This window comes from Lynx canadensis, chromosome E3, assembly GCF_007474595.2.
Source record: "Lynx canadensis isolate LIC74 chromosome E3, mLynCan4.pri.v2, whole genome shotgun sequence".
Taxonomy (NCBI): Eukaryota; Metazoa; Chordata; class Mammalia; order Carnivora; family Felidae; genus Lynx; species Lynx canadensis.
In genome coordinates, this window is record NC_044318.1 from 4,562,480 (window position 1) to 4,573,555 (window position 11,076).

An 11,076-nucleotide genomic window follows, 5' to 3' on the forward strand; every position below is an offset into this window, starting at 1 on the left:
CAGGGCAGTGAGGGTGGCTTCACCACCATGCTGTCGATGTTTCTTAGCAAGGGGACCCATTTCAAAGTGAAAAGGCTATCACGTGGACACACACTGAACTCTTCAGTGTGACTATTTTTGAAGGTAAAATGAAAAGGTCAGTGGCAAAATTTCCCTTACGACATAGACTTAAAATCATATTTTTTACTTCCTTCTCTGTCCTTTTCCTTTACATGTTAAGTGTTTCATTCAAGTACAACATAACATCCTGAAAAATGAACAAGTTTGTTGCTTGATGAATTGTGTCAAAAGGATCACCCCCACCTTATCAGCACCCAGGTCAGTAGAGAGAACCCACCAGCTTCACATTGGCTCCCTCCCACTCACTCCCCGACCCTCGAAGGCAGGTCACTCTCCTGACTTCTAACAGTTAAAGTGTGGTTTTGATTATATATATGTGGAACCAGCCAGTGTGTACTCTGGCATTTGGCCTCTTTTCTTAACGTTATGCTGATGAGAGTCATACAAATTGTTGCTTCACTGTATTTTGAAGTTATCTTAGAATTTTGAAAAAAATTGTTCCTAGATCCTTACATGGAAGAAGCTTTACCTTAATATCACTAATTTTTGGCCCCCAGAGGCTCCTGGGAGGTTCAGTGGGCCGCCACTTAGGGAACCACTTCCCCACCTTCCTTCTCTCCGCCCACTTCGGAGGCTGGGTCTTTGCGCGTTGAGCACCCGGCCCACAGAGGGCCGTCACGTGACTGCCATCCGGCTCGGCCAAGATGGCGGCCTCCTGCGTGGCCGTGCTGGTGATGGCCGCATCCCTGCTGCTGCTGCTGTTGGTCCTGTGGAAGCGCTGGCGGCGGGGGCGAGCGGATTGGCACGTGATCATTGTGGTGCTGGGCGACGTGGGCCGCAGCCCCCGCATGCAGTACCACGCACTGTCGTTTGTCAAGAGCGGCTTCTCCGTGACCCTTATGGGCTTCTGCAGTGAGTGCTCGGGGTCTGGGAGGGAGGCTGAGCTCTCAGCCTTTAACCCGCGGCTTTGACCTGCCCAGGGGGGCCGGGACGGGGACGTCCCTTTTCTCCCTCCTCCCTCGGACAGCTCTCCGAGATTGGGTTTATCTAGTTCTGGCCAGGTTTCTGCCCAGCTTCTGCTGGGTGGGACTCTAGGAACAGCTGGCGTTAATGGAGTGCCTGCCGTATGCCAAGAGTGTGCTACATTAAGTGAACTCATCATATAGTCTCACTTAATCCTCCTAGTGAGTGGAAAGACGGACTGGAACCTAGTGTGTGTGTGACTCCGGGGCCAGTGCTGCTAACCATAGCTCCTTGTGGCTACTTTTGTCAGGCTGTGTCTCACGGGACAACTTGTCTCCTCTCCATCCCACACCCTCGGTGCAGAGCTGTGCAGGCAGGAGAGGTTTCATTGTGCTGCATTTCCACCTTTTACTCTCAGTGTGCAAAAGCAGGGGTGTCTGCTCCTTCATCCTCCTTCAGGATGACATCTTTAGAGGGTAGCTCAACCGTGTGTCAGGGAAAAGGGGGAGTAGCACTGGTTGCCTTTGGTCCCTGTTTAGATTCTGCTGTGGGAGGGTGCAGGAGTGGGGTGAGACTTCCTAGGAGTCTCCCCATGGTGGGATAAATCCACCATTCAAGGAATCTAGATTATTTTGAGTGCCTACTATGTGCCAGGCATTGTGTTAAGTAAATAAAGGTGGACACCATTGAGACCCTCCCTCTCTGGGGGAGACTCTGGACAAGAAGTGTCCTCATGCTCTGTTCTAGCTATGGAGGAACAGAGAGAAAAGTCTTATTTTCCAAAAACACTCTTCACTATTCAGCCTGAGCTGGGGGATCATCTGACTTTATATTGCCCTGTCTAGTGCATTGAAGGGGACATTCTTTTCAGACTCCAGACCCTATGATGAGCTCTTGCAGAACAACAGAATTCAGATTGTGAGTTTGACAGAACTTCCGAAACTTGCAGGTAGGATGCTGTCAACTCCAGATTCCTTTGAATCTGTGTGTGTGCGTGTGGGTGAGGGGAGGACCCGCACATTGCCAAGAATTCCTTTTGGAGTAACGGGTGTTTTTTGACTTGCAGTTGGGCCCCACATTTTTCAGTATGGAGTCAAAGTTGTTTTTCAGTCAGTGTACCTGTTGTGGAAGTTGATGTGCAGGGAGCCAGCAGCCTACATCTTTCTCCAGGTAAATGTCAGTCTCCTCTTGCTCTCTCAGAACCATTGTTAAGTTTCCTTTACTGCCCAGCCTTTTATTTATTTATTGAAAAAAAATTTTTTAATGTCTCTTTATTTTGAGAGAGAGACAGAATGTGAGTGGAGGAAGGGCAGAGAGAATCTGAAGCAGGCTCCAGGCTCCAAGCTGTCAGCACAGAGGCTGACCCGGGGCTTGAACTCACAAACTGTGAGATCATGACCTGAGCTGAAGTCGGACACTTAACCAACTGAGCCACCCAGGCACCCCTTCCTTTATGACTTTTATACTTCTTTTTTGGTGAGAAGAGAGTCTTATTAATTATCAGGAGGTTTGTAAAGATAAATTGACTCTTTGTTATGTATGTTGCAACTGTTTTCACTCAGTTTATTATTGTTGACCATGGTATGGGTTTCCTTCTCTTCATTTGAATGTCTCTTTCCCAGAACCCCCCGGGCCTGCCTGCCATTGCTGTGTGCTGGCTTGTGGGCTGCCTCTGTGCAAGCAAGCTCGTCATTGACTGGCACAACTACGGCTACTCCATTATGGGTTTGGTGCATGGTTCCAGCCACCCGCTTGTTCTGCTGGCCAAGTGGTAAGGGTCTTGGAAGAGGGTGCAGACACCTTCCCTGAACCTTGGTAGGAAGAAGGGCCAGTGCAGAGACCTGGTGAAGCTGTCCCCTGTGTGCTCTTTGGGGGTGAGAGCAAGGCTGGGGAATTAGGCTGACTTGGGTTACAAGTGACAGAAATAGCCTAAGGCAAGGAGGGCATTTGTTGGTCCCTAAAACTGCAAAGTCCAGAGACGTGGCTGACTTTAATCTCAAAAGGGCATTGTCAGGATGCCCTCTCATTTCTGTCTCCACACTCCGTCCTGGAGGTGTTTCTTAGGTGCTGGGAGCTCTCCCGGCACTCAAACCCCCACTGACAGGCTCAGTGGAGACAGGGACCCTTTCTGATTGGCTTGTGCTCCTCTGCCAGGCTCTGACACCCCACTGAGGTAGGGGGGCTGCAGTAACCCGATGTCTCAGGCTTAGGGGAAGTGCTCTTCTGTGAGACCTGGGGTCCCAGGTGAACCCAGACCAGATGCCCAAATAAAAACCGAAGCTGCTGTTAGACAATGGGACTCAGGCAACAGCCTGCTGCAGTCAGTGAGACAGGGAGAGGGAAGAAGGGCCTGTGGGAGCAGGTTGGACATGGAGCAGGAAGAGTCATGTTCTCAGCCTGAGTGGGTGACATCTGCCGCCTCTCCCTGAGGGACATTCACTGAGGGTGGTAACAGCTGCCGCAGCAAACGATCAGTGCGTACATGCTGCATGTCAGGCTTCAGGCCAAGCCCTTTATCCTGTTCAGTCTACACTCCCCCTGGTGAGAATGTCCTGTGGTCACTCTCCATTTACAAGCCAGGAAACCAAGGTCGAGCACCATTTTGCTGCTTGCCACACAGCTGATATTGTTGCATGAGGATCAAAATTCAGTCCCAGGGTGTCCAGCTCTCTCGCCTTCTCTGCATCCTGAGTGAGGAGCCGGCTGTGATAAACCAGTGGCATTGAACAACCTTGTGTGCTCCTTCCCTTTCTGGTTCTCTTTCAGTTCTGCCCTCAGATCAGGGCTCAAGTCTCATTTGGGAGTTAATCTGTCACTAAGGCCTCTCTAACATTTTTAAAACCATCCCTTGGTAACGCACAAGCCTCAGCCCCACAGCCTTTGCAGCAAGAGCACAGTGTGGCTAAGATTAATAACGAGGCCTTTACTATATTTCTTTCTCTTGTGGCAAGAGAGACTAGATTTTCCCTTCTTTAGAGATAAGGTTTCTAACCGTATTTAAGCTGAAAAGCGATATGACTTAAAGAAAGGGGTAAAGGAAATAATAGTACAGATGGAACTCAGCACAAACTCTGGGAAAGTGCCTCACCAGCAACCCGATTTGGGAGACCCCAGCTCTGTGTTCTTCTGCATCAGAAGGTGTCAAGTCATGTGGAGGTGGTGGTGGTGGTGGTGGTGGTGGTGGTGGTGGTGGTGGTGGGGCCCAAGGCCCAAGGCTCTGGGCTGACAGTGATACGTCTTTTCAGGTACGAGAAGCTCTGCGGGCGCCTGTCACACCTGAACTTGTGTGTGACCAACTCGATGCGGGAAGATCTGGCACAGAACTGGGGCATCAAGTAGGTGCCTGGGGAGGCGAGGGGTCCCAGCTGCAATGCCTACTATGTCCTCTTGGCAGGGTGTCTAGAAATCCCTAAGGGTCTGGGAGAGGGTTCCTGGTTTGGGAAGCCGAGGGAGCAGGAGGAGGCCAGATGGCCCATGCACTTTTGGTCTTAGAACATGTCTCTGTGCTTCCCCAAGCAGGTCTTGTCCTTGTCTGAGACTTGGATCTTCTGAGTGCTCTTATTTTCTGGATCCTCTTGGATCATGTATTCCGTAGGCTTTTCTCTGGCTCTCTCTAGAGCCCTCAAAGATCTCATTGCAGAGCCGTGACCGTCTATGACAAGCCAGCATCTTTCTTTAAAGAGACGCCCTTGGGCCTGCAACACCGGCTCTTTATGAAGCTGAGCTGCACCTACTCTGCATTCAAGGCCTGGTAGGTCTCCCATCCCCAGTCTTTATCTCCCTTCTCTTGTGTTTGCAACTGTCTGGCCTCTCCCCCATGTCCTTGCTGCCCCATGTCCCCTGTCTGCTCACTGCTAGCCTGGTCTCTCTCATCTTCTGGCTGCAGACCTGGGAATCCACTAATCCAGGGGTTGGCAAACTATGACCACAGGCCTGCCACCTGTCTTGGTAAATAAAGCTTCATTACAGTGCAGCACATGCATCCGTTTTTGCATTGTCCCTTGTTGCTTTTGCACTGCAACAACAGAGGAGAGTTTGCAACAGAGGCTGGATGATGGTTTTGACATGGCCACGTCCTGACCTTTGGGAGCCTGTGGGCTTCACTCTGGTGGGAGATGGCTCTCCTGGGGCCCGAGGGCCTGCTTGACACCATCTCATGGGATCTGTTTCTGTTCCCTCAGCTCAGAACCCCTGGACCCAGACACAGAGAGGTCGGCCTTCACAGAGCGGGATCCTCAGAGTGGGGTGGTGACACATCTTCGTGGGCGGCCGGCCCTGTTGGTCAGCAGCACGAGCTGGACAGGTCTCAGGACCCTTCTGGACCCTTGGGGCTTGTATGAGCACCTGGCTAAGCCTGCATTATCCTTGCCCTTGCCAGGCCTGTGCCCCACATGTATTTAAGGACATTGGGCCCTGATGAGAAAGGGGAGGTATTGAGTTGGGAGGGAGGCATCTAGAAACCAGCCCATGACATTTAGGTTTCTTTTCTTACAGAAGATGAAGACTTCTCCATCTTGCTGGCAGCATTAGAAAGTAGGTGTGTGGCTTTGATCAGGAGCTGGGCTTGTTGGCTCTTGAGCTGTGAGGTGCTCACCTGGCCTTGCATGGTGTCTTTGGCAGCATGTTCCTGCCCCCAGGGCCACTGGGTAGGCCAGCCTAAGAACACGGTGGTGGAGATGGTGCCTCTGATCCCCATTTGGGTTACTGAGTGACCAGACCCTAGGTCTGAAGTGCCACCTCTGGGAAACTGATCTTGTGGTTGGGAGAGGCGTCCCCCCAGTGCTCCCCCAACCGCTCCTCACCTGACAAGATAATCCTGGTTATCATTTATTTTTTTATACACAGAGTTTGAACAGCTGATCCTGGATGGAGAGAGCCTTCCTTCTCTGGTCTGTGTGATAACAGGTATTGCCAAGGATCTTCCATGTTCCCATATTAAAGGGGGGCAGTGGAGGGGGATGAAGGCATCTCCCTTTATTGTGTGCCTTCCCCATGCCAGGCATGTGATGTTGTTGTGTTGTTAATTCTGACCACAGTTCTGTGATACAGGATTTTCTCTACCAGCTTGACCGAGAAGGAAACTGAGGCTCAGAGGGGCCTGACAGCAGGGCATGTTTCTAGTTGAATCTTGGATAGCATGGCCTCAGAGATGCTGAGCTTTCCACTCTTGCAGCAATTTCCAGGCATCTTTTTTTTTTTTTTTTTTAATGAAAGAATCCACATTAAACTAAAGAGTTCAATGTAAAATTGCTTCCAGAGTAGCCCAGGATGGGAGAGAGAAGCAGAGAGCTGTGGTTGAAGCAGGGTCCTGGGCCTGCTGCCCCAACTTGCATACTCCCCTCTTCCTGGCCCCAGAGCTCCCAGGGGTGGCTAGGAGCCCACTGCACACACCATGCCACCTGGGGCATCAAGCAAGACACAGGCCTGTCTGGGTGAGAAGTTGTATCCAGCTGGCACTCTGGTGCCTCGCCAGAGTTTATCTTGGCCACCTTCCCAGCCTGAGACCCACTGATGCAGGTTGCTGGGGGAAGGGGCGTGGCCTCACTGGTCAGGGTGCATACCCCTGAGGGGTCTGGAAGGGGCCACACGGGGACCTGATCACAGCTGTAGAATGTGGGCCTTCTCCTGACACCTGTGCAGGGGTTCTGAGTCCCAAGGCCATGGGACGGAGCCAGAGATGGGCCCAGTGCAGTGACTCAGATTTTCTCTGCAAGGCAAAGGGCCTCTGAAGGAGTATTACAGAGGCCTCATCGGCCAGAAGCATTTCCAGCACATCCAAGTCTGTACTCCGTGGCTGGAGGCTGAGGACTACCCCCTGCTTCTAGGTAAGGGCATTCAGTAGGGGGACCGCAGGGAGAGAGCTGAGGGTTAAACAGGAGTATCTTACGGTACGGGGGACAGAGTTTTCCTGAAAAGGGCCAGATAGTAAGTGTTTTATTTGCCTCTGTTGTATATTCTTTGTTTTTATAACCCTATACAAATTAAAAGTCATTTTTAGACCAAGGGCCATACACACACAGGCCTGAGGCTGGATTGGGTCCTGCTCAAGGGCCACGTGGGGCAGGGGGATGCCATGTGCCAGGAACTTGTTGGAGGAGCTCTTGGCTGTACTTGGGGGAGATCCAGGCTGTTTCCTGGTGTGCCGGCTCCTCCTGCCTTTGGGGCCTGGACCTCTTCTCCACGGATCTGAGAGGGTTCTGTCCTCTTATTCTCCAAGCCCTCCATTTAGTCCTGCTTTTCCCTCTGGGCAGAAGGCTGGTCCTGGGCTTGGGTTGGGGTCCACGTTCCCCAGGTCTGGGAGGGCAGTGGCTTGGGAGGTGTAGAAATAATGTGCTAAATAGCATTGACTCCCCTATGTCTCCCTGGCTTCCTCTGTCTTCCTTTCTCTGGGAGGGGCGTGCTGGCCTAGTGCTGATGTATCTCCAAGGCCTCATCTTCCCGCAGCCAGTGAGCAGTTTCCAGCAGAAAGCCTTTGGTTGGCAGGAGTTTTCTAGCCAGTGTTTAGTGGTGTCAGGTTGTTTATTTGGCTTTATTTTCATAGAGACAGCTGGTTTTGTTACGTTTTTTTCCCCCCTCCTTACTGTGATAAAACATTAATAAAAATTTGCTATTTTAACGATTTTCCCATTTTAAAGTATATGTACAACTTGGTGACATTAATTATGTTCAGTGTTGTACAGTCATCGCCCTATTTCCAAACCATTTTCATCATCCCAAGCGGAAACTCTGAACCCCTTAAGGAATAATTGCTACAGGTTCTTTTTAAAGAAATTGTGGTTAAGTAGACAAAGGGGGTCTGACTAAAGAAAACTACTCGTGACAGGCAGGTAGTTTTCAAACAGGGCCGAGTGGCTGGGAGTGGCAGTTGGGGAGGTCTGCTGTGTACTTGGCCTTCTCCAGCCTGTGGCATTATTACCCACGTTCCATTCCCCACTTGGGGTGTCGATCCACAGTCCTTTCAGGGTTTGTGTTCCATGGGTGCATGGGTGGTGCTCTGACCACTCCCTTTGCCCCCACCTCGCAGGGTCAGCAGACCTGGGTGTGTGCTTGCACAAATCCTCCAGCGGCCTGGACCTGCCCATGAAGGTGGTGGACATGTTCGGGTGCTGTCTGCCCGTGTGTGCCGTGAACTTCCAGTGGTAGGAGCAGAAACTGAATCTTCCCGGGGTTCAGTTCTCAAATCAGCCCTGGGGGTGGAGGGGGGGTGTTGCCAGCGAGGTCAAAATGGCTCAAGGAATTGCCCTGGAAGATTGTGCAGCATTGCCAGGTGGTCCTCTGGGGGGAGGGCCCTTGGGGTTTCTGTGGGCGGGCTGCACCCTACTGAAGGGGTGGGCTTCCACGGAGAGCTGATGTCCGACAGAAAACATGTGTCTTCTCTACTTAGGGGGCCTTTGCTCATGGATAGACGGGTGGCTGGTATTGACCGCACAGTTGACCTGGTTTTATTTCTTTGAGCTCATACAGTTGAATTGGAATCCGTTAAATGAGTGTAATTCTCTGTCACCACTTTTCCTGGTGAAGATGGGTGTTTGGAGAGGGCGGTGTTACAAGAGGTTCAGTACAAGAGAAATAGTAGCTCCACCACCAGCTCAGGAGCCAGCCTCTGAATGGGAAATAGCCTCTGTTAGACCCTGAGCTCTGGGCACATTGGCATCAACTCCCTGGTGACCCAGCAAAGTCATCCTTAATATGCCAAGTCTACCTCCAGTGGGGTTGCCTTTCACCTTGTTTCTCTGCTGTGCAATTAAGAAAAACATGGAGAACTCGCTGAGCACATAGTCACTGAAAAGAGCATAGAGCAGAAAAGGTCAAATGTGTGTTCATTGTACCTCCTCTTTGGAATCATTTTGGATTTTTAATGTGTATCTCTGCAGGCCTTTTTTCTACTCAGACGCTAAATCTGAGACTCGCTGAAAGCAGACTGTTCTGACCCCTGCCTGGCCTGTGGGAGGGGTGGTGTGGGAGGCCGGGTGGGCACCGCAGGGTTCGGGTTTCTCTAGGCACCTCTTGGTTCTGTGATTCCCTCTGCAGCTTACACGAGCTTGTGAAACATGACGAAAATGGCCTGGTCTTTGAGGGCTCTGAGGAGCTGGCGGCTCAGCTGCAGGTAATCACGTCTGCTCCCATGCCAGGGCACCGACCCGTGCCCCCCGATTCTTTGCTCCTGTGGCCGGCCAGGCTGGATCCGAGAGCTAAGGCCGGGAGCAGTGGTCTCAGAGGCTGGGCCTCAGTGGGCTCGGGGGTCTGGACATGCTCTGACTGCCCTCTGGGTTTGTGGAGCTTACACCACACAGATGATGCCAGAGCTGGTAGACCGTGTGCTTTGTCTAGGGAGCGACTGGTTCTGAGTAGGAGGGATGTGTGAAGGGGGCTTCCCAAACTTTCCCTGAGGGTGGGTGGGAGTCTTCAAAGGGCACTTACTACTAAAGTAATACATCATCATTCTTGGCAGTTGAGACCAGGGGCAGCAAACTTTCTGGGAAGGCCCAGATAGAAAAAGTTTTAGGCTTTGCCATAGTCTCTGCTGTAACATGAAACCAGCCACGGACAGCCTGTGAATGAAGGGGTGTGGCTGTGTTCCAATAAAACTGTACTTACAAAGACAGCTGGGGGCCAAATTTGGTCCACTGGCTTAGTTTGGAGACTCCTGATAAAGTTTAGCAAAGCTGGAAGACTGCCTAGTTCCAGCATGTGGGCTGGACGGTGCTGGGCAGAGGCTGAGGGTGGGTGCTCTTGGTGGACAGAACATTGCTGGAGTGGCCTGTGGCTGAGCAGGGCACAGTGGGTGGAAAATGCTGCAGCCTGGCTGCACTGTTAAGTAGGAGCAGAGAAGGGGAAGGAGCACGGGCCAGGGTGTGAGGGTTTTCTTGTGCCCCATGAGGAAGGGGCTTGCTGGGTCGGGGATATTCCGGGTCAGAGCTATGTTTTGAGAACATTTAATTAGCCAAGCCTGCCGTGGAGGCTGGGTCAGAGCAGGAGGCCTGCTGGGGGCTCTAGGACACTGACAGTGGTTCTTGAAGTGCAGTGACAGAGGGTTTCAGTAGCATCACTGGCCTGGCTGCCTGTGATTGGAGTGGGACCAGAATCCAGGCTGCTGGGAAGGAGGAGGGACAGCTCTCTGGTGAGACCTGGGATAGGGGTGGGAAGCAGTGATGAGGTAAGTTCTGGTCTTTATTTTTCTTCTAGATGCTTTTCTCAGCGTTTCCTGATCCTACTGGCAAACTAAGCCAGTTCCGGCAGAACCTCCGGGAATCAGAGCAGCTTCGTTGGGATGAGAGCTGGAAGCAGACCGTGCTCCCTTTGGTTATGGACACATGACCCTTTGGGCCAAATACTGAGAGCTCCTGAGCGACGCCCAATTCCTTTTAGCCTCTTCTAGCCTATCTGGCCTTGACAAACGCTTTAGAGCAGCGCCTCCCAGTGGACAGCGGCTGGAATGACGGCTGTGGAATGAAATGTTTTTATGACCCAGTTTGTGGCCCAAGAAACTGGTTCACCCTGGTTTCCTCCCTCGAGGCTCTCAATCACTCCTCTCCTCCTGATCTGAGTCTTTCTTTCCCCCCAGTATTATTGCTTTCCTGTTGTTTGCACGTGGTATCGTCAACATCTCTTAGGCCTGTTACGGTGTCTGCCTTTCCCAGCATCTGCCCTGTTGTGTCCCTAGTATTGTCTTTCCTGCCTTGAAGACAGGCACTGCAGTCTGCTGCCTTGTAAGAGTTTAATAAGACGTGCCATATGTACAACAGGGTTGGCTTCGTGATGGACGTGGGTCCAGGCACCGGTGGGGGGAAACATACTTGATCTGTTTTTATTTGCCCAAATGAAATGCTTGTTTCTGAGCCAAAAATTCATTTTTGATTTATGGAGGTTTGTTTACTTAAGAGCCAGAACTAGTGATAGAAAGGGGCACCCACTTGAAAGTATTTTATTAGAACACAGTTTGTGGTTCCTGATTCTGAATTTAACATTCTTAAAAAAATTTTTTTCTTTCACGTTTAATTATTTTTGAGAGAGACACACACAGAACGGGAGCGGGGAAGGAGCAGAGAGAGG

General features: G+C 51.4%; 1 protein-coding gene across 1 annotated transcript; it reads left to right on the forward strand.

Annotated features, from left to right (window-relative positions):
• Window positions 1-747: 747 nt before the first annotated feature.
• On the forward strand, window positions 748-11,061 carry ALG1 (ALG1 chitobiosyldiphosphodolichol beta-mannosyltransferase). Its single transcript, XM_030301222.2, has 13 exons — window positions 748-972; window positions 1,895-1,972; window positions 2,090-2,193; window positions 2,646-2,794; window positions 4,269-4,358; window positions 4,664-4,774; window positions 5,205-5,326; window positions 5,518-5,556; window positions 5,869-5,928; window positions 6,738-6,848; window positions 8,048-8,162; window positions 9,055-9,130; window positions 10,210-11,061. The coding sequence occupies exons 1-13, from the start codon at window positions 765-767 to the stop codon at window positions 10,339-10,341; spliced, it is 1,395 nt and encodes a 464-aa protein (XP_030157082.1). The 5' UTR covers window positions 748-764; the 3' UTR covers window positions 10,342-11,061.
• The last annotated feature ends 15 nt before the right edge of the window (window positions 11,062-11,076 follow it).